This window comes from Dermacentor silvarum, chromosome 3 (assembly GCF_013339745.2).
Source record: "Dermacentor silvarum isolate Dsil-2018 chromosome 3, BIME_Dsil_1.4, whole genome shotgun sequence".
Classification (NCBI taxonomy): Eukaryota; Metazoa; Arthropoda; class Arachnida; order Ixodida; family Ixodidae; genus Dermacentor; species Dermacentor silvarum.
In genome coordinates this window covers 114,787,631-114,811,499 of record NC_051156.1, presented here as the reverse complement: position 1 = coordinate 114,811,499, position 23,869 = coordinate 114,787,631, and the positions used below count along the sequence as shown (strand labels likewise).

General features: G+C 46.8%; 2 protein-coding genes across 3 annotated transcripts in view; one reads left to right on the top strand and one right to left on the bottom strand.

Annotated features, from left to right (window-relative positions):
• The window catches only part of LOC119445726 (TAR DNA-binding protein 43), a 28,422-nt gene extending 19,652 nt beyond the window's left edge, over positions 1-8,770 (bottom strand). The window contains exons 1-2 of one of the 2 annotated variants that reach the window (XM_037710013.2): positions 8,441-8,770; positions 1,199-1,389 (exon numbers count right to left, since the gene is read on the bottom strand). In XM_037710013.2, the coding sequence (XP_037565941.1) occupies positions 1,199-1,389; positions 8,441-8,678 (429 nt within the window). In that variant the 5' untranslated portion in view covers positions 8,679-8,770. The remainder of the gene's footprint in view (positions 1-1,198; positions 1,390-8,440) is intronic. The other variant, XM_037710014.2, reaches the window with a different exon arrangement.
• Positions 8,771-8,861: 91 nt separating this feature from the next.
• LOC119445724 (uncharacterized) lies at positions 8,862-17,307 on the top strand. The gene is made up of 2 exons (XM_037710007.2): positions 8,862-11,121; positions 14,289-17,307. Exons 1-2 carry the CDS (start codon positions 8,986-8,988, stop codon positions 14,640-14,642), a joined length of 2,490 nt encoding a protein of 829 aa, XP_037565935.1. The 5' UTR covers positions 8,862-8,985; the 3' UTR covers positions 14,643-17,307.
• Positions 17,308-23,869: the final 6,562 nt, after the last annotated feature.

The window sequence follows — 23,869 nt, the reverse complement described above, 5'->3', positions numbered from 1 at the left end:
TGCTGATACATAAGATGACGTCACGATCGTCTTTGCCATCAGAGCCCGTTAAACGGCCCGCGGCGTCTCCCACAAACGCTGCAGCTTGTTTTTGCTAAATTAAAGCAACTAGTGGCGACTTCCGGCCTGTTAAACAATGATTTTCGTATTCAGAGGGTGACAAACTATAATAATTTGTTGAAAGTGCACTTTTTTTGAAAAGTCATTCAGCTGCCCTTTAACGCATAAACATGGTATCATGCGCTTCATATTTATCTATCTCGCTTAGATATAACTGTCAGAGCTATGCATGAAAGCCCCGCAACTTGATGGTAACGCATGACGTGCCACGCGATTGGCATCTCACCGTTAGCAATGTAGTTGTCAACTGAACTTTAATGCGGTTTGTCATGCGTTAGCACGGTCGCTCTCACGTAAGGAATTACATTATCTCACAGTGGACAGGCCAAGTCCTCCAGTATAATCTACAGTTTTCACTTTCCTACACAGTTCTGGCTTATCGCTTTGAATGTGATGTGGGATATATCTGTGCGAATTCCAGAATAAATAAATTTTTTGAAGTTAACGCTGTGTTCATGTGCTTGAAATTACATGTCTTGAGCAGTTTTTGTAATATTAGTAGTACACATACCAAAATTAAAAAATTTAATTAAATTATGGGGTTTTACGTGCCAAAACCAGTTCTGATTATGAGGCACGCCGTAGTGGGGGACTCGCATACTATTCATACAAGTCCCCACTATTTCTGCAACCTCAGCACTTTCAACAAGCTGTGCTAACAAGTAACCAAGCAACAAGTACAGGATTCAGGGCTTGCACAACCTCAGACGTAAACACATGCTAAATGGGTAAGTGTTTCAGTTGGCATAGTTCGTTCCCCATTTAAAGCAAAAAAGGTGCTTCTATCGGGAGACTCCGCAGTTCCAAAAACAGCATCTGCGACAATGTGTCGTGGATCAAAGACAACTGCACTGTGAAACGCACGGAGGGAGACTTCTACAACTGCGCTAGTTGTGTTTCTTCTGCAGCCCTGCTGCTAAGTATAAAATGAAGTAGAGCGACGTCCCACCAGTTTGTGTGGGGTCGTATTACGTATGCATTCTTTTTATCACCTATCAAAGCGAGTAGCTGATACTAGCGATGATGAAGGCACAATGCCGTGTCCGCACCAAGAAGCTGTCTCGAGGAGGTCACTCACCTGTGCCATGAGGACCTCCCCAAAGGTCTCGAAGTACTGGCGCAGGTCCTGCTCCGAGGTCTTCCAGGGTAGGCCCAGCACTATCAGATCGGAGCATTTCTGCCGGTTCTCCAGCCGCTTGGTCTTGGCTGTGCTGTTCTCCAGCTGCTCGTCGCTCTTGCGCTTGTTCTCAGAGTTGTGCAGGCACGCATCTGCGGCACAGAAGAAATCAATCCGTTGCTATCCTCTCCACCGCGTCTAATACATGCCAGCTGAGCTGATCTGCTGGCACCTACTTTACCAGCCGTGTTGCCACCGAAAGCACTCCTCGTTATTGGCTGCACCGAGAGCGCTATCCATTGTGAAAAAAAAGCCACCAAAAGCACACGTCTGCATGTCTAGCCGAGCCTGAGGAGTCTCTAGTGTGTGTCACTCGAGTGAGCAGAGCCATTTATCATTTAGAAAAAGCGTTCTCACAAAGAGAGAACACATGCGAGAACAAATGCATAGAAACCTACGTCTCCGTCCATGACTGCTCCACTAACAGTAACTAAAATTTTAATCAGATGCAAGAGCTGCATGATAGGCTACGGTACGCCACGTAGTACCCTCCAACCACAAAAATTGTGTTTTGAGACCCCGATGACTCAGTCAGGCTACATGGCAGTCCTTCAGTTTCATGCACGCTCCCTCTTGTCTAAACGATTATAGCAGCTCCAGTGCAAAACTTCATGTTTGAGCTAACAATATGCGATCTTACTACCCCAGATTTGATCCCTTTCAACTACACTACATAGTTCAAGCACTTACAGAGATGCGTGCAGCGATCTCACAGTGGAGCCATCAATGTTGACAAGTTCAAGCATAAACAACAGTCTTTCGTCTAACTGCCCAACAATATCTTTCCAAAATGAACATGTCTTTGGAAACAAGTTAAATGTTTCTCAGACCTTCCCAGCAGTACAGAAAATAATGAGCAAATTCGCCATAGCCTCTTACGTAAGCCTCCAATGCTAACCTGTTCACAGCTATGCATGTAAAAATACCAAGCAAATGCAATGAAAGTTAGTGTCCGGCATAAGGTTTGGAGATGCCAAGAAGACAGTGACCAGACTCCGAAGCTAGGTGCAGGTTCAAAAGACTGAGCAAACAACTGAAAAGAAATTTAAGGCACAAATTAAAGGTGAATTTTTTACTTAGTATTTATAGAATACAGAACAAAAGGAAAAAAAGCAATTTAGCTACTGTGCGATTCTAAACCGACAACAAAGAAAGACGTGAGACTAAGAGAAGCGCTACTGTGGGTTGACACTCTTCTTATAAAAGGGCCTCGCAATGAGCACGAGAAAGCTTGTTGGATGGCATCGATAGCATCATCATGCCGCAGCAATTTTGTGCACTTGTGCAACGAATGTGATGTCGACTGGCAGCACTATCATCATTGGTTAACAATGTGCTGTGTGACTTGCATTAGCGCGGTATTGCAAATACAGCAAAATAAATGACATTATGGCCATTTTAATTACCGCCTAATTATCATGACAACCACGTGCAAGGTATAACCATGTAAATGATGCCATCAACATGTCAAGCACATGGCACCCCACAGTTCTAGGGCATGGGAGAACACAATGCGACATCCAGAGCTGCAAATATTTTGAGTCATGGGTAATTCTCATCTTGCTTGCATTTTGATGTTTCTGCAACTGATAACTTGGGTTTGTTGCACTAATTGTCAATTTCTTTTCCTCTTACTCATTCGAGATGCTGAGAACAAATTTATAGCAAAAATGGGAGCCTTCAACAATGTGTTTAGGGCCCCTTTAAGTGTTTTTGTCACTCAAAGAGCACAAAGCATTTTAGGCACAAAATTTGCATTGCACTTCATTCTGCAAATGCTTTTTTTTTTCCAACTGTCATTCACTCAACTACTCCTGCTCAGAAATGAATGAATAAAGCCTTTAGTTTAAGGAAGGGGACGGCTCTAGGCCGCTGTTGGGGATTAGGTGGGAAAGGAATGTGGGTTCCCGGATTGTTGGCTGAGGCACCATCTTCATCTCAGTCTTTGATCTCCCACTTTATGCTCAGAAATGATTATTATGTGGCAGCAAACTGATTGAATGATGGCCACCCCCCCCCCCCCCCCCCCACAGTGCAGGCACACAGAGCGAACGAAACAAGACAGGCACAATGCATGTTTGTTGGTTCTGAAGGATAACTGTTGCTCTCAATTATCAGTTTTCCAGAACACAACCACACAAGAAACCACACAGTCGAGAATTTTGTTTAAACAATTGTGTAGGGTAACAAAGTGTCGGCAACGAGAATTTGCAGTTTGATAAAACCAGGATTACCAAACTCTGCCTTTTTGTGTGCGCGCCTCTTTCAGATGTGCGACCTCTCAAATGTGCATTACCAACACGATGCTTTGGGCAACAAAAGAAAAGCACAGCCCATGAAAAAAAAAAAAAAAAAACAATAACACATTGAACAATGCCCCGCTTGTTTCCTAACCACCTGCATTAACAGCTCTCATACCGTGAAAAAAAAGATAGGAGTTGTGAAGAGTGCTTTCACAAACGTTCAGGAAGATTTGAGCCGGAATAATGTAACAATTCTATGCTCATGCCATTCCTTGTCGACGGGATGAGCCGGCCATGAACTATGCGCAACTGTGGCATGGAATCAAGCGGAAGGAATTGCTACATTATACGGGCCCTGTGCACCCTTCAGCAGGTACACATCATATGGAGCAAACAGCTGCCACTGTGCTTAAATCCCGTCAACTCGCGCTCGTTTGTGGCCTTTCTTGTCAACCTTGATGTTCGGCACGAGGGCTGTTCTGAAGGCAAGCGCCTTGCAAGAGGGGGGAAGGGTTTTGAGCCAAGGCCTCCACAAACAGCGAACCGGCATTTTTATTCTAGCAACTTTATGAGAAGAACTTGCACCAACTGATGCTTTTGTTTATCACTTAAATTTCGTGGCAAGAACACGATTTTTGGTCTGCATCGTTCAACGAAACACTGCATCACTGCCTGCCTAGTTCACAGAGCAAAAAGTTCGGCAGCATTTTACACTCCTGTAACATGTGAAGTCGAAAGCCTGCTGCACATTGGTAATGCGCTGTCTTGCATCGTCGCATTCCTGCTTTTGCAGTTTGGCTTCTTTGGCTCGTTTTCGGCGCTTAACTGCGGCTTCGCGCACTCAAATAGCGGGGTCAGACTCGTGCCGACGACACTTTTCTTCGACACTAAGTCGCATCCTCTCAGCAGGGGGTTCAAACATATGCTATTCTGTCTTTTGTATGGGTGATTTCAATGAAAGTATGCACTGTTCGCTTCACTTTTCTGAGCACTTGTAGCCTCAGCCTTACGAGAGGGTTGAGCCATTGCTGATGATTTTTGTACCGCTGGACTGGACGTCCATCATTAGTGAAATCAGCTCCTGCAGTTATGCACAATGGTTTTACCACCAGATAATGACTAAATGTCGACATAAATTGTTATGGTGTGAAGCTGTTACGCCAGCACCTTGCCTGAATGAAGAGGACAGTCTCGGACTGGGCAGAGTATGCACGTGTCGTCAAAAAAATTTTAAATTTGGGCTTTTACAAGCCAAAACCACGATCTGATCGTTAGGCACGCCGTATTGGGGGAGTCCAGATTAATTTCGACCACTTGGGGTCCTTTTACGTTCACCCAATGCATGGCACAAAGGTGTTTGTGCCTTTCTGCCCCATCGATATGTGGCCGGGATTCGATCCCACGAACTTGTTTCGTCAGCCACTTTCGATATATCCGTATATAGTTTGTAAATACACTGAATATATACCTCTTCCACCTCTGTTACCCAATGTCAAGTGCTTTATTGAACAATGCAGATAAACAAATGCAATCTTGTTGCTATATTTGGGGAAGAATGATGCAGCGATAAATGCTAAACCTTCTCTAAATGTTTTTAGGATGACAGCACAGGTTACACTACAACAAGCAAGATTTCTGCCGCACTCCCTAATGTCCAGAATTCCACACGCAGCAAGACATTTAATACTTCCCATAAATGTCACTTATCTCACAGCGTTTCATTTTAGCTGTGACCTGTCCCAAGCTGGAGCATGTGCATGCATGCTCTTAACTAACTTGTCACTGTCCAGCAGTAGGTATGAATGCGACAGTGCAATACAAAACTGAGGAACTTGGCGCTCATGTAAAGCTTCACAAAGTGAGACCCCCAAGGCATGCTACAGGCTTAGACATTTTTTTTTTCATTTTCTCCCCCCCCCCCCTTTAATGAATCTTCTCCCACCCGATGAGAATTCTATAGAACTGACTCGAGTTCCGACTGTTATAGATCCCAAAAGTTTAAAAGTTGACGATCACTTTTTCCTCATTAGCTCACCATTTTTCATGGTGACTGCCGCATAAAATTAAATTCTGTGGTTTAACTTGTCAAAACCACAATATAATTATGAGGCACACCGTAATGGGGGACTCCAGATTCATTTTGACCACCTGTGGTTCAGTCTAGGCCTAGCAACGGTTACTTCTTACAAAGTTTGGTTTTCAAGGAACACAGACAGGCTTTTTTTGCAGCCTTCTGGTACCTCGGGTAGGTAGCAACGTTTCCTTTATGGTTACCACATTCTTTTACAGTTACTCACTTATTTCAACAATTGATGTGGTCCATGCCGATACAAAGCCTAGTGCCTCCTGTCACTATTGGTGCCCCACAATAAATCGTCCTTCAGATATGTTAGGCCTGTTTTGCAATGCGCACAATTCTCAGCATTTCGTGTGTCAGCTTTAACAGTTACAGCCTGTCTTTGAGAACACAAGTAATTGGGAAGCATGCCTGCAAAATTTTTTCTCTCATTACATCTACTTCGACTGGCTTGGCCAATCGGTGCATTCAGGAAGCGATACCCATCGAGAGGTTTGGTCAGGAACCATTGAAGAATGAGGCTTGATTGTGCACGTTACGTACAGTTGAGCTGCTTACAACCCTTGATGACAGCATAAACGTATCAACGCCAATGACATAGGAAAATCTCATCTCTAACCATTTCCTGCAGCGGTGATCCATTTTTCTCTTGCGTGCAACTTTAGCAAGCATTACTTTATGTGGAATACGGTACGACTGCACAGGATGGCTTAACTGCCATCGCGACAAGCAGTTCCGACATGCTCGATAGCTCAAGCGCTTTTATTTTCTTTAAAGAAACACAGTAGGGCACTCGTCAATGGAACCATGTCAGCTTTCGGACAGATTTGTACTCTTGGTTCAACAAGGCCGGGCACCACTAATGCCATACTCTTGCGGATGCCGACGACACGTCCCGAGTTGGCGGCCCTAACCAGGAGGAAAGAAAAACATACGGGCGGGGCTGGTAACACGCGGGTTAGCAGTTCGTTTCGAGCCGTAACGCGAACCGGCACGGAGGAGGGGAACAGAAAAAAAAAATAATTAAGCATGCGAGAGGGTCAAACAAGCATCCAGCCGATTAGCGTAATGAGCGGTCGTGCCGCTGTTCCGGAGGGGCCCACCAGACGACGAAGACACTTCGCGGGGAGGGTTGAACGAACGCTGGCGTTGTGAAACTGTGTCAGGATGGAGGAAAGAGAATCACCACCACCACCACCACCCACTGGGGAAAGGAAACAAACAAAATAAAGAAGAACGGAAGACGGGGGCCACACGGGACCGCCCTGAGGCGCATCGGGCGCGATTGTGCCCGCCTAAAGTGGGCCGCCGAAGGCGGGCGAGTATGGATGTAGTACACTACGCGCAACGGACACGGGTATCTCGCAAAAAAAAAGAAAAAAGAAAAAAAAAGAAAAAAAAACGCGATCACGAGGAAAACACGCACAGCTGACCTAAGCTGGGTTTTAAAGAGGCTTGCGGGGGTGGGTGTATTGCGCAGCTAACGAAGGTTTGCCCCAGAGGAAACTGACACACGCACTCGGAGCCGTTCTCGACTGGCGGGGGACGAACCGTTGGCAAGTTGGTTTCCCCGAGAAAACTGCCTACGCCGGGACAGACTTTTTTCCCCTGCACGCACAGGGGAACGAACGCGTCTGCAAGCGGTGTCGTGTCGGCGCCGTCAGCTCGATTAACGGTGAGGGGCCGTTACACATGCATACGGAATTGGTCCCACGGCCAGCGCGCCGATGATCACAATCACGAAACCGCAACCGAGTCGCGGTGTCGTTGAAGAGGCTGCCCTGGCCCCCCGATTCTTTCCTCCCCCAGCTACCGCGGCAACAGTCGTGTGGAACGCGGACGAATGACGCCAGGAGGGTTTCACGACGTCGAGCACGAAAGAAGCGACGGCCGGCCATTTCTTTTTTTTTTTTTTTAAGTGAGTTCGATGATGCTCGCCGGAGGAATTTCCGCATCGAAGTGAGCGCGCGTTTCCATCGAGCACAATCGACGGCCCCTTCTCTCTCTCTCTTCCCGACAAGCAATCGGGCCCGGTGGTGGCGACGACCGCCGGCGACCCGGCAAGAAAACGACGCTTCGGAAGAAAAAAAGAACCCCAACTCCGTTTCTCGTACGCGCGCGCGCGCGCGCGAATCGCCAGCCCGACTACGCATGACGGTCGTGATCCTGCACTAGCGACGGTTAAACCAGGTTAAACATGGAACGCACAAGAGCGAATGCGTAGCCACTTGGAAGTACTTTAGGCCTTTGGGCCCTACGTTAACAGAGGGGCACACTTGATGCGTACACGATGGCGGAACTAAACCAATCACCACACGGGCCGACGCGATACGCATCATCGGGTTGCGGAAGAATGGTTAAACCGGTTAACGAAGGAAGCAAAAGTGTTAAGCATTTAGGCACCGGTGCTCTGACAACGCGACTACGAACGATGGAAAGCAATTTAAAGGTGGGCGGCGAGCGCAGTGAGCCACGCAACCTATCGTTACCTCCCTGAAACTGGACCGCGACACATGCTACTGAAGCGACGTTTACAAACAAACTAGACGTCAGGGCGCCCGTCGCATAGCGCCGTCGCCCAGCCGGCTCGCGGGCAGCGCTAGACGCGAGCAGCAATTGCGACGAGCCGCGCTCGGGCGCCTTGAGGCACGTCGGCAAGAAACGGCTCGCGTGTCCCTGAAACACAAGCAAGGAAACCCCCCCGAGTGGCCGAGAGGGACTGCTGCGGGGCATTAGGCCTAACAATCGAGCTTGTGTTCCTGGCACGTAAAGCGCGGATAAGAAATCACCGTCGCAGCCGACGGTGCCGGCACGTTGTCTCACCTTTGGGGAAAACACAGTAATACACAACATTGCCCCATCCGTTGTCTGGCGGGTGAAATCGGCCGTCGACCAAACGCACTCCACGCATCGTTCCAGACTCTGGGTTTCGATATTTGAGTCCGCATGTGGCCGGGAACTGAGCGGACAGCGTTGTCAATAACAGTGTGCCATCGTCTTCGCACGGAAGTTCAATGGGTTCTTCACTTTCATCCTCTGAAACTTGAATAAAACAGCTCATTCTGAAACTTTATATAAACAAACACACAAGCATACACTTACACCACAACACACATCAAACTTTGGATACTCTCGCACCACTACGAGAGAACGCGAGATTCGAAATGTTTTGGAAGTAAGTGACGTCTGGTGGCCACCTTTCTGAGCTAAAAAACTCGAAGATCCATTGTGTAGCCAATGCACGCCAAGCGGCGCCAAGACCGAAGCCGGATGCGCTATGCGCAGGGACGCGAGCAGAAACGAGAGCGCAAGCTCTGCTGGCGTGAACCGGCGAAGGCGCGAAAGCCCGAAAGCCGTCGAAACCTGCCATGCCCAGTAAGCCACACAGCCGAGCGCTGTTCGTCAAGGCGGATGGCGGCCCCATGTACTTTTCAATGGTGCCCTGCTCGGAGCGAAAGGAGATACGCGAGCTCATAGAAAATGGAGGCGGAGTTCTTTTGCAGCCGGATAAAAATCCCGACGCCGTCCGCTTGGTTCCCACTTACATTTCAACGACGGAAGGGCCCGATGACGCGTTCTCTGCCACTTACATACGTGCCTGCTGTTCCAGCAACAAGCTCTTTCCTCTCAAAGAATTCAAAATTCCGAGAGCGCCAGCTGCAGAGACAGTCGACGACGGAGACGTCAAGGAGCGAAAACTGCTCTCCGTTCGCTCAAGACGCGAGTACACTCTCGGCGAACAAATTGCGATAGCGAAGTTCGTAGCGAATAAGCGCGGTGTCTGTGTCCATGGCAACGAGGTATACAAGGAAATGGCTGCCGCTTGTGTGGTGCCTGGCGCACACTCGTGGCAGTCCCTGAAGCAGCATTACCTCAAGAAAATACTCCCGTGGAAACACCTGTACGAGTCACCTGACGCGAGTAAACTCATCACCAAGAGACACGCCCGTGAGGCACAAGAATCGCGTGACGCTTCGCCGAGCGACGCTTCAGAGGCTGAATCAGTTATCGTCGAAGACAGCAGCAGCGATGACGAACAGTTGCCCAAGCCACGGTCGACTACTGCCGGTGGAGTCGAAGACGACTGGAATACAGAAACTGAAGTTGTTGCGGAAACAGAAAGCCAAGGTGCATCGTCTTATTCGCAGGGCCGCGACACACCAGCCGTGAGACAACGTTCCACTGGAAGGGGCAAAATGAAACGCAGGAAGCTATTGCTGTCTACTGCACTTTTTTCGAGCACTCACAAGGGAAGCTCGGATGAAAGCTCCCCTAGACACAAAATGAATATCCCGGCTCCGGGGAAGAACAGCCACGACGACAGCATTGCAGCTGCTAGCGAAAACACTGAAGTTGTTCCCGAGAAGTCTGTGATGCCTACACCTCCAAGTGTACAGAGCAAGACGTTTCCTGGCAAGACTTCTAGTATCCAAACACAACCTGAGCCTGGTAAGCGAAATGATGGTGTGGAAAGAACAGATTCAAAAACTGCTGCAGTACTGGAGACCACTTCTAGCAAGAAACGGGTGCTGCGATCACCACGAAAGAAGTCCAAGAATGCAAAGCAGCAGGAGACACCTGCTGATCATCGCAGTGCACATTCAGAGTGTGAGAGTACTTACGCTCATAGTCTACCCCACAGCGATCTCTCTGAGGGTCTGTGCGTCTCGGACAGTGTCGGCATGCAACAAACCACCCAGTCATCGCCACAAAAGAAAGTTGGCACCCCAACTTCCCAGAAGCATCCTAGCGACCGTCTTAGCCCATCACTGCTTTCCCATAGTCCTGACTGCACTGCCTCGGGAGTGCTTGAAGAGCAGATGTCCCGTGCCAGCAAGCTTAGGTCCTTTCGGTTGCCCACAAGAAAGCGAGGAAGTGCTGAATCCCAAGCAAACCTTGGCACTAGTTTGAGCACACAGTCTACATTTCAATCAACGTACAATGACGCTGCAGCAGTGGACAAATCTCCTGGCGTAGAAGCTTCTAGTGGGAAAAGGCCCTCGCGATCGTCCCGAAGCAAACGGCAGAACACAACACGGCAGAGTGATGTTGACGGCCATTTGGACGAGCTGCCGCACTCGAAGTCACCTGATGGCATCGCAACAACAAAGGCCTTACTTTCTTCACCCGAGTCTGTCTACAACACAGCAGAAAGCGAGGGCACACCCCATGGCACTAAGCGCATAGGGAAAGATGGCAAAAAGGTACTCTCAGCACAAAGACAGCAAGCAGAGCCACATTCAACAGCCATGAAAACACGCAGGAAAGCATTGCGAGTGCCTGCACTACGTAGGAGTGGTAAAACTTCACCACCTTCTAGTGATAACGAACGCTTGAGCAGCACTCGAGCTGCAGGTTGTAAAAAGGTACCGGCGTCGAAGCGAGGCATTGCCAGCAGGACATTGGGTTTTGACAGTGCTGATGATGCCCTGCTTGCGAGGATTGCAGAGCAAGCGTCTGCGCTTCGTGTTTCAGCTGAGGGCAGCTCTGAAGAGCAAGATGATGTGAGTTTACTTCTGACATTGGAGTGCAGGCTCTTGGCCTCATGCGGAAATATTAAGCTTGAAACTACTGGTGCTGGGGGGGGGGGGGGGGGGTGTATCTGGTCATTCAGCACACTAGCACCTTGCTGTATCACATTATTGTGTGATGTGTAGCTAGCCTTTGTTTACTCGGCTTATTTTCGTGCACAGCACGAGGTAAATGTTGTGGACTGTAGTTTGCTTATTGTAGTTTAAAGCGATGCTATAGAGAAAAAGTTTGGTGTGAGAAGATAGGTTTCAAGCTAGAAAAGATGCCAACAAAAGCCAAGTGGGGCAACAAGATATTGCACTGACTCGTCTTGGCGTCGTGGATTTTTATGTAGTTAATTCTTTATCAGTAAAGCTATGGACTAGATTATATTCTCTAAGAGCCAATCACTTTACTTACCAAGTCTTGAGAACATTTACTGTGCCACAGGCCAGATACGAAAAAATACTTTTCGATTCGTGACGCCACATTGGCATACCAGTGCGTGAAATTTGATGATGGAACTTTGAACTTCAATTGCTCTTCTAGTGATCAACTTATTACAGCGAAGTTATTAAAAAGAAAGCTTTGAAAGAATAACTAATCATGCTCAACTTAGTGCCTCTTCGGTGTCTCAGTGTCACTTCACACATCGTCACTGTCAAGTTCATCAAAGAATATGTCTCCCTCAGATATCTCAAGTTGCTTTTGTCCTGCACCGGCATAGGCCCACAAATTTTGTAATTTTATTGTCACCCAATTCTGTACTGCACTAGACTGCACTTTCCGTTGCTTCGTATCTACCGCATTACTGCAACGTACAATTAGTTAGGTTCTGTGCACAGCATGGTCTGTCCAGCTCCACTTTATCTTGCGCTTGTCTGTAATGGTATCGTACACCTGTGCCCACTTTCGAATCCATACTGCTGTTACCCACCATGGTAGTCCAGGGACTATGGCATCATGCATCTGAGGCTGAGGGTTCGATCACAGCCGCAATAGCTGCGTTTTGAATAGCCGCACATTCAGTGGCACCCACTTGGTGACCCAAGTTGATGAGAGGTTCATTCAAGAGCGGCACGTACCCGCTGCATTGATGGCGCAGCTCACTAAAGCTTTGGCGTGAAAGGCATTCGTTGAAAGCGGCACGATACCCGGTGCATTTGTGGCGCCGCCCGTTGAATGCGTCGGGTTGCTGTCCTTGAGGAACTCTTGTAACGTGGGTTCGATTACGCTCGGCATCGCAGAAATTTAGGGCATACTTTTATGCATATTAGGGTATTTCATGCACTTACTGGGGGCCTATCTATGCATGTACATATGTTTGTGTCCATCTATGATTGTATCTAACCATTTTCCTGCGTACCTGAGTAACTGGGTAGTCCGTGGTTGAATGTTTAGCGCATCGGGTTGCCCTGCTGGAGGTAACAGGGTTCGAAACAAACCCTCGGATCAACTTGGGCCACTGAGTATGTGCCGATGTGTACATACATGCCTGTCTTCGTCAAAGCTCTTTCACGCCTACATGTGTCATTGTAGATGTGGGACTCGGTAGGCACCGCTGTTCGAAGGAACTCTTTGAGCACCGAGCATGTGCCACTGGGAAAGTGCCACTCCACAATCACTAAAAAGATCCCTAAATTTCTAAAATGCTGAGCGGAATCGAATTGACGTCGCAACGGTTCTTCAAGGACAGCAACCCGACGCTTTAGCAGGCTGCTGCACAAATGCTCTGGGTAGCTGCCGCTTTTCAATGAACGTATTTCGTGCCAATGCATTATCGAGCTGTGCCGTGAACGCACCGAGTATGCGCCGCTCTTATATCAACCTCTCGTCAACATTGGTCACCGAGTGTGTGCCACCGAGTGTGCGGCAAGTGAGGGGACAGTTCCCAGTGTTCGGAGACCCCGCGCGGACTTCTCGGTAGCACCACTAAATGGTGTAGCCTGTCCCAAAAGATACACGACAGGGGAGCCCGGTTGCCGCATGAGGGGTTTCTCGGCGCTTGCACTCCCATGCCATGCATTTTGGAGGCCATGCGCAGGCTTTGCGGTGGTGGCGCTAGATGGCACTAAGCATTCGTAGAAAAGCTGCGCACATGCCTCGCACATACCTCATTTCGACGGCGGCAATATGTTGTTTAGCTATCTTGATTCAATGCTAAATGCATTACTGTCGACAGTCGTCGTGAGATGGGTTGTGCCGAACTTTTTATTTTTTGATCTACACTGCTACCTTTTTATTTTTTCAATGATTGTCTATCGCATTCTAGGATGTCCTGAGCATGGTTTCAGAGTTTTGTGTTAGCCTTTAAGTTTTGGATTAGCTGGTGAACATTGGCGGGGTACAGCAAATTTCTTCTTTCAATTTCAAGCATATTGGTAAGCGAAGCATTAGTGATTTGGGAGTGCCTGTAAAATGCATCCTTACTTGTTTTTTTCTTTTTTTCCTGGTGAGTTTGATAGTCTAGGCGGTGGTCACTCACTGATGACTTATTACCAGCGTGTCTATGCCCAGTGTGAGAAGGCCTCTTCCCACTTACACCTGCCTTGCATCAGCCGATTGCATCCATTGCCTGCAACTTTCCCAATCTTGGTGTACTGCTAAAAATCCTCTGCCGTTCTCAACTGTGTTTCGTCTCCATTGTCACGCATTCTGTTACTCTTGACCGACCGAGGGTTATGTGCCCTATGCATACCTGCCAACTCTCCCTCATATTTCGAAAACTTAGCAAATTTCGACTCATTCTATGATTTTACAAAATGTCAAGTTTTACAGAAAATAGATTTTCTTTGCGAAAAAGTTTTGCTCGTCGATCTCCACCCTTACCATTGTAATTCTGATCGTGAAAGAAAGTGAGAGGAGTACTTGCTTCGAGTAAGTTGATGCAAGATTTTTAAAGAAGCAAGCGAAATCGACAGCAGCAAAGTGGCTGAAGCAATCACAGTAATCTAAAAACAATGTTGTTTGATTGTCTCTACTATATTCCAAGTTTGCTCCTGCTTGTGTGCTCAGTCCAAAGGTGAATCATCGTTAATGAAATGCTCGGGGGAAGGTTGAAAAAAATAAAGTTGCGAGCTATTTAGTACACTGCGAGGAAGTTTTCCTATGGGCAGCTCTTTGCCCTCCCAATGACATTCTCTGTTCGGTCTCTCCCCAGGCAACCACAATTACGCTGTCAAGCAGCAGCCACTCCGATGAGGACTCCACTTCGGATGACGAAGTAGAAAATGTGCAACGGGAGCTCTTCAGTCTCCTCGGTGCTCTGAGAGAAGCGAAGAGCCGGCCGCCACACACCACGTGCCCGCCGAAGTGTACATGTCCTCTCACGAGCTGGTACGCCCAGTCCACACGGGCAGCCGTATCGCTCAGCGCCTTTCTGGCCTTCCACGACGCACCGCTTCCGGACCAGCAAGGAGGGGTCACCGACCCCGTCGTGGCCATGACACTGGAATGCATGCTGCGCCACCTCGAACAGGGTGCCAACGAAGACGACGGCAGTGGTTTGCGGTGAACGACGCTTTTCCAAAGCCCGCACTCTATCGCTGCCCCAGTGAAAAGACACGATTGTGTGAAGCGATGTTCTGAAATTTGTACTGGTGACTCTGATGACAGTGCTCCACTAAATGCACCATGTGCAGTGTCGTGAACCTGTCACCATTGGAAAAAAAAAGTGACTTAGCCTTTTAATCGGTGGCCTTCTTTCTTGTATTGAAGTTGTTTTAGTTTAAGTTATTATTTTAACCTTTTATTAATGCATGAACTTCTTTCTTGCAATAAAATTTGCCGAGCCCTTCATCTTGGTCAAAAATGTAAACCTCGGTTTTCCAAAAAGTGCCGGTGCGTCAATGTGACGTCGCAGATTTCAAACTATCTTTCCCGATTTGGGCCCCATTGGCTCAGTAAAAGTGTGCGAAACTTGCCAGGTGCAATCTTTACCTCCTTTAGAATGCAATGTATAGTCAATTTTTACCAATAAGCAATTAACCAGACTTTAACAGATGCCGTCAAAATCTGTGACATAACGGCAAACTACTGCATGATCTTCAAGGCAGCATCGACACCCATTTTTTGTTCTTGGGGCTGTTCTGGCTTACCAAGCCACCTCTTGCAGTGTGTGAGTGGCTATTTTTTATTTTTTTTGATACAGGTGACATTTTTTCTCCTGAGTGTTCCTTTAAGTTACCCAAACGTGTGGCTCTTAGTTTTGTAGAGGTCGCTACTTGTGAGCCTTGTATGCAGCAGCAATAAGGGAGCACCACGGTAGGCCGGGTCTCAATACGTAAGAGCCTGGAGAGAGGAAACAAACATTATTTGATTTTTGTGCGCTAGTTGTTGACCTCGTCCCTCTGTTTTCGGACCGAACATGGTGTGAGAAGTGGGACTAGAGCCCGTGCCCACATATGTGGACCAGAACTTGAGTCATGAGTCAGAACTTGAGACCAGAACAAGTTTACGACAATCTTAACTGGAACACTGTGGCATTCCTTAGCAGACTTTTGGGGCAGATGTCTCGAAAATTCTGCGTCTTCAGATTTTTACTAAGCTGGCATGGCTTCACTTCGCCTTAGTTACAGTTTCGCAGTTACGTGTGCCTTAAGTGAACAATTGAAAGTTAAATTGTGCCAATTTAACTTTTCAATTGCTCACTTATTAGCGCGTAAATTCTACCTAATTACCTAAAGTGGCACACTTTAGGTAATTCGGAAAGTTATCGTTTAGAATATTCTTGCTACTAATGTCTGCGTAGCATTGTTGTTTTTATGCAAAAAAATTAAAAGGCAGGAGCCTCGGCTTCAGCTAGTGCAAGTGTTTGACGTCGTCCTTGATTGACATTACCCTGTAAGGACGAGACGCGAAAATGCCCGAAGGAAATGTTCATTTTTCATTGAAATGTGCGAAATACACCTAGAATAATGGTACCCAACGAAAAGAAAAATTATTTTGTGGAAACTTTTCCAGTAATAGGTTTGTTGCCTGTGGGTAACAGCAGGCAAAACACTAGAAGCGAGCTTCACCCCAAGCCACATATGGCTTTGAGAGCAATATGCACTAGCAGTCCGCGTTAGCTGGGAAACAGGTGTACATTGCATTTCCTTTATATTAACTGTGTGATAGTATACCACTGCACCTGGGGATTTCGCATCAATCTTTCTCCTGTGATTGTGCGCTCAAAAGAAAGTGAGACGCACGCCATACTTCTTCCTTGTCCTCTGTTCCTGCTCTGATCGAACAAGCGACGCTTCCTGCTATCATTCAATGTTGTCTGAAGACGTTTGACCAGAATCTCTGTTCTGAATGCAGATACTAGGCAAGAAAGAAAAAGAAATTGCAATGCGATTCAACCTTTAGCTGAAGTCTATGAAAGACAATGTCTTCCTGGGCCAGTTGGGGATGGGAATGGGACGTATGAACCGTATAAGTTATTGTGACAGCCAAGCTGGAGTGACATTTGATTAATGTCAACTGGAGGTTGAATCCCCTCCCAACTTTTTGTCATTAGTTATCATCAGTGCCATCGCAATCATCATAAGCATCATCATCATCATTAATCAGCGTGACTCAGAATAAATCGTGGTTCATCTACATCATCATTAGTTTTGTCACATTTTTAGTGGTGTAGCCAGGGGTGGCACACAGGGCACGTGCCCCGGCAAAAAAAAAAAAAAAATTGCCACACACACTTATGACTGCTTACATGTTGGAATGCGAAAGCCTTTTTGTGAAATGTTTTCGATTGATGTTTTTGACATGCATTAAAGTTGTTTCTGTTGATTCTGTGTTTGCGTATACGCAGGCCACAGCTTTGTGAGCAAGCATGTCAGACATCAGTTAAAGAAATTGAGCGATACGCCGTACGTGACAATACAGATCAGTTCAGTGGAGCAGGTCGCAATGCGTGGGGAAGTTTGCAAACTATTGAGCTCGTCTGATAAATTAGGTGTGCCAAAAATTTATTCGCTGAAAGCATTAGTGCCGTCCGTTTTCCTCATGCATTTTAGGCAGCCGGCGGCACTGCAGGAAAGGCACAGCTTGCCTATAAAATAAAGCCATTAAACCCAAATATACCAGCACATTTCACAAGGACCACAGACGGTGTTGTATTCAAATTGATTCGATTTTTATTCACTTTCTCTTTGCCACTGATTGTTGACGTAACAATAAACTTATACTCGGAACCTATGTGTTTTTTTCATTACAATAACTAATGCCTCACAAAGGGTTTAAAATTTTCAATGTTCGACACACCTAAATTTTGTGCCAAAGAGATTGCCTAGGGTGCCAGTATACGTTGAAACACTGCTCCATCCTCGTTTTCTATCGCTGCCTTTTCAAATCGCACATCCTTGCCCCATGTTGATTTTGGCTAAAAACCCAGAAAGCTATTGCTGCGAACCATGCCTTCTGGAGTGTTTTATTGTGTGTTTTGTTGCCAGCGTCTGGTACGCTGCGGGGCGAGACGCTGACTCGTGTCTCGGCGAACGCTGACTTGTTTCTCGCAGAACGCTGACTCGTTTCTCAGCGAACGCTGGCGGCAAACGCAGCGGAGAGTGGGAGAGGAACGCGTCCGCTTGTGATGGCGGCCAACAGAAGAAACCCGCCGAGCACCCGTGCACGTCGCTCTGTTGGCTGCTCCTTCGCCGCTTGTATCTTCTTTGAGTTTCTGCGGAGCACAAGTTCGCTCCAATAAGCCTTGTTTACCGAAAGATCCCTGCATCGTCCTTGGCTTCGTGACATCTGGTGGAGGTGCGGGGTACATGAACCCTAAAACCCCGGCAAGTCGCCAGGCGAGCCCAACTCATGCCAGCCGCCGACAGCAAGGTCTTCAGCCGGAATTTGGACTGCTTCCGGAGAAGGAGAAGCAAGAAGACCTTGTGGCCGCTACTATGAACAACGCTGCCACCATGACCAGCGCTACCAATCCTCCCGTAATTCTTCAGCAACCCAGGGAGCCGCCAACATTTCATGGGTCACCCTCGGAGGATCCCGAAGACTGGTTGGAGCAAGTCAAACGGGTCAGACTGTTTAATCGCTGGGACGACGAGGAGACACTGAGGCAAGTGTTCTTCTACCTTGACTCCGCTCGGACCTGGTTCGAAAACCATCAGAGCTCCACAGAGTCCTGGCAGGAATTTAGGACACAACTTTTAGCGACCTTCACCACGGTTGTGCGGAAGGAGCGGGCCGAGGTCCTGCTGCAGACGCACATGCAACACCCTAACGAAGGTGTTGTGTTCGTCGAAGAGATGAAAAGGCTCTTCAGGCGAGCTGACACCGCAATGGTGGAAGAAAAGAAGTTACGCTTCTTAATGCGTATCGTGAAGGAAGAACTGTTTTCAGGGCTTGTCCGTAATCCGCCCAAAACCGTCGCCGAATTCGTGTCCGAGGCCAGCACAATTGAGAAGGCCCTCGAAGTGCGTGCTAACCAGTATAACCGCCCTCCTGTTGGTACGGCCAATGCGAACTACGTTGACGGGAAGCGGATTCCGACGAATACGCTACACGAGACCATCCGCGCAATAGTAAAAAAGGAGCTGCGGAAACTGTTCCCAACGGTGCCGCAACTTCAAGTCGCTTCGCTGCACGACGTGATCCGCGAAACTAAGCAACAGGCACTCGGGACTTCTACACTGCCGGAACCACCCCGTGAGCCGCAGGCTATGGCCTACACTGCTGCTGTTCGCCCCCCTCGCCCGCCCGTACCTCGCCGTCAGGAGCCGCACTCCCAAGAGGGACTTCTGAAGAAGTTGCCAAATTTTTCATTCACCAAGTGGTGCTACGACATGGAGTACATTGTTTGGCACTTGGTTTTGGTGGCACGGTGCGATCGGCGGAGAAACTGATCGACTTCGCTTGCAAATCAATAATAGCACGGTTTTTGGTCAAAAATTCCATGCCTAGGATTACGTCGCGGGAGCAGTTGGGCAGTATGACGAACACAGCAGGGTACGTGGTGCCGTTTATGGTGATGCGCGACGTACAGGTTCCACTAGGCGTGATGAGATGGCCTCCTGCTGCGCGTATGTGCGAACCGTCCCAAGTTGTTGTAACTTTTTTCAGTTTCGGCGCGAGTGGTCCGCTCCAATAAACCTTGTTTACCGAAAAAACCCTGCATCGTCCGTGGCTCCATGACATTATGCAGCTAAGTATGTCATTTGGCCGCCCCACTTAGGTCGCCACCATCGGCTGCACACTGTCAAGTCCAACAAAATGGCTGAGCTCAGGTTTTCTCGTAGAAGAGTGGCCGTGTAAGTATTTCTTCTTTATTACCTTGTCACTCAAGCTCGAGTGCAATGTGCCTTGTATGCATGCATTGCAGAGGCTGCGGATGAATGGTCCCCACCAAAAACAACTTTCAAATTGTGCCGCTTGCATACCATCCAGAGTTCCTGGGGCCGTCTAACCGTCATCGAAAGCACAAAAATATCGTGGATGTTTTTTACTTAAGGGTGGGGAATGGGTCCGGGAAAAGTATTAGTATAATTTACGGGTCCTTAATGGTTTACCATATGGGTAATTAATAGTCAGATGTGTTAATTATCAAAATACTATCCAACACATTTACAGCCTTTTTATTTGATAGCAATGGCAATCTGCAAACCTGATATATATATGTATATATATATGTATATATATATATATAAACTCGAAAACTAGTTGGTACACCACTGCAACACACATCGTCTACTTTGTTCAGTAGCGTGTCGATACTTTACAAGCACTTTCTCATTCAATTGTTCACACATTTTACACACGAGTAGGCTCCCTATATGTAAGCAACTTAACTTCTTGCTTACTTTAATGCATATGTGCGCGTTAATTCCATGCATATATCCTTTCAGGACTCGCTATTTATTGGCCTTACACAAACCCCAGTCTCTATACAAGATGCCTGAAGGTTTGTACAATCAAATAATGACCAACTGAACGATGGGCCTGGACATACTTCCAGTAGTGGCTAAACCGTTATTGCAATTTCTGCACTAGAAGGGCCTCTACGCTTTAAACATGCCATGAGGCAAATTTAACGAAAAAAAAAAAACTATCATTGGGGGCTTCAGATTAATTTTGACAACCTGGGTTTCTTCATTGTGCACCTAAATCAGAACGCATCATCATTTTTGTACTTCGCATGCTACTAAAAAAAAAACGCCCACATATGCCTTATATCCCTATTCCTATATGGTCATGACCATAAGGAATAGGTTGTGGTAAACTCATTATTATATGGGTTTATACGAGATCATGCAGGGTTTAGCTTCAGATTAATATAGGCAGTATGGGTCATACATATTTTTTTTCAGTGGAGCGCACCCACAGAAACGTGCTTGCAATGGCAGGAATGACACCTGCAAACTCGTGCTTGGCTGCCGAACCACCAGTGTGTACTGTCGAGCACATACTGGTAGTTAATATGCACTGTCAAACTGCGTTTACTGCACCAAGAGTAAGGAAACATGATGAACCAGCCGGTATACCATAGAAGAAAAGAAATGCACTGAGGTACTGTTTCACAATTTGGAAATTTATTCACTCGAAGCAGAACCAGTGTCCGGCACTGCCAAAAGGGGGTTTTATAAATACCGGGCATGTTACATACAGTTTCATTCCAGGTTATGAAAAGGTCTTTGTACACCGTAACACGGGGCAAAGGAATGCACTACAGAGGGACAGTGAAAAGTGTTCCACAAACACTGTGCACAGGACCACAATGTCGAGGAAAATGTATAAGCAGAAAAAAAAGAAAAAGAGGCCATCAGTTTAAGGAAGATTTGCACACATCTTTACATCATGTGACCCAACGTACAACACTGCACAGAGAATTCGGCCGAGGCAAACTGAACAAGACCTTGTTTGCTTATCAGTGAGAGACTTAAGGAACCTTTGCTAATGATGTCAGCTGCGTTAGTTCCTAATGCACTGTGCACCAACTGGGTAGTTTGCAAGTGACCTGCGAACTAGATGCACAGGCCCTTTACCAGGGCAGGCAAGCTTTAACGATTGTTGCTCACATATTTGGCCAAACGCACTGAATATCGATTTCTCAAATTGAACGCTTCGACTTGTAACAGAAGTATTTCACTTGTATTTGTAATGTAGAATATTTGTACACCCGTAGTGCAAACCCTTGCAAATTACTTTGTCCCTATGCCATGTAGTGCACTCAGGTGGTGACAAAATTGAAACTTTTTCACACTTTCTGCCACTTTGGAAGCTTCTTCGACCAGCTGACCCTCCACTGTAGACCGTAATGGAATGTGTAAGTGTGCTGTTGGTCTTGAAGGCGAGAACTGACGTACTCTTCATGGTCATAACTTTCCCAGCAGCAGCAGTGTTGAACAAGCTAAAAGGTCTCGCAATAACATATTTTTCCAGAAAGCATTGTTGACTTATTCCTTTCGCCTCATTTACTGCAACTGTCCAGTGGCTCACAGCTCCACCTCTGCCCCCTTGCTTGTTGGCCAACCTCACTTTTGCGAGTGATATGCATAGACTTAGAATTGAGCTATGTTCGTAAACATGGAAATGTCAAGAGCTTGTCGGGTGCCTTAAAATAATGTGTTGTAATAGCTGTTGAAATTTAACTGTCGCTTGGGATTGAGGCAAGGTGTAGGCACTAATCTGGGCTCAATTCGAGTTCACCATTATTGGCAGCAGGTGTAGGTTCAATATTGTGAGCCTAAAACTAATTTTCATGAATGCTATTTCACACACGCGACATCTGCATGCCTGTTCTATTGGAACGAAGTTACTAATTAATAACACTACAGTTAAGGTCAGTGGCTAATGCAAGTACTCTCTTAACGTAACAAACTCGCAAAGCACCCATGTACGAGACACAAACTGACAAGTTAGGGGCAACATTTAAGAGTTACGAGTAATGGCTCCTCACACAGATACCTAGCATGTGCAAAATTTTCTTGCTGTTAAATGCACAGTCACCCAGCTTTGCACCATACAACTTGTGGTTGGTGGGACTGGCACCTTTCTACACGTCTGTTCAATGCATTGACGCAGCTGAAGCTGGTATTTGCAGCTACAGCACCAGTAAAGTGGGAACCGCACATTAGAGTGTTCCCTTTAACAGTTGTCTGCACTGTACAAGCAGGCTCATTCTGAAGGAGAAAGATCAAACCGGAGCTGGTACATTCAAATGTCCATTAAGATTCCTTGAGAGATTTTGAATGCAAACCCTTGCAAATTACTTTGTCCCAGCCAAGTAGAAAAGATTCATTGTGTTGCATTCACCACTACAAATTGTGCTTTGCAACCACACTATACTTTCCTGTCGTCTACATTTGCAAGCTTATTCCAGTGCACTGATGGGTACCATGATTGTACAATGAGGCCGCAAAATAAAGCTACTCAAAGACCTTATTTAAAGCCAGGCAATGCCGCCTCCATTTATCGAAATGGTGATGGATATTAGAAAAAAAAAGAAACTATTACATGAATCCAAATGTAGTATGAAGCACAACCTTGAAAGTGTGAAAGTAAAATGTTTTACATTTTACTGAGGCTTTGTGTGACAAATATGACCACTCATCCAATTTATTGACATCATGCTCAAAAGATCCTTTTCATTATGAACAGCGATAAGCAGTGCTAACAGATTGGACACGATACAAAGGTGTTCGTTTTTTTTTTTAATTGAAGTTTATTCAAGCGTGACAGTTTATCTGCTTACAGTAGAGCTTCACGTGAACTTCTGCATGTTATTTGTTTGATCTACTCATTGGTGTTCATGAGGAACCAATTCATTCAAAAGAAAGCTTTGTTGCTGCTGTTGGTCATTCATTCCACCCTTCAACTGTCTATGACTGTCTGGCAGCTCATTCCTACAAGCGGCCTGCAATATTGGAACTTCAAAAGCTCATTGAGGTTACCGCTACAAGGCCCGTAAATCTCCCGAGATAGAAATACAATACAAGATGCCATATTCATGAGCAAAAATCAAACAATATATGCAGGTTTTTAGAGCTGCTGGTCTTACCATATCTTTTTGCACGTCATTCCTTGGTTTGTCAAGTGCAAAAATGCTCCATGGAGGAGCACGAACTGAACATTTTAGTGGGTTATAGATTGGACTAGGCTAACAACAATGGCAGTAGTACTGGGAGACCCAACTAAAGGCAGTGTGAATACTGAGCAGCTTCTTTTGCACTTGATTTTTACGGAAATCAGTCTTCGATAAGCAGACCCGATGCTGGGATTTACAAAAACAGATGAAAGCACGTTCAGGCTCACTGCACATGACACTGCACACACAAACTATACACATTCCGTGGCTCAGTTAACACATGTAAAAAAAGACACCGCTGCTTGTGGCAGTGTGTCCTCGGTTACTGGTCGATACCCGCACATATGCCTCACACAGATCGCACAACACGTAAAGAGACAAACAGGTGGACTGAGCTGCAGCCCAAAATCACCGGGCTTCTTTCAAAAGTACAGTCTTTCTCAAAAATTCTGAAGCTGTTCGGCAGGCGAACAGATATGTGGTTGATTGACTAAGTCACATGGTTTTACATCCTAAAGCACAGTGCAGGAGCATTTTTTCCATTTTGCCCATGTCGAAATGCAGCCATCTCGTGGCTGAGAACTTAGCCTGCGACCAGTGGTGTTGCAGGGCTTGTGCAGTAAGTGTTCCGATGGTCAGGTCATAGGTGCACCATTGCTCTTAAGCGCCGGGGCTGTGGACCAGCATGTGTTCTATAGGAGCTGTGGAACCTGGTCACT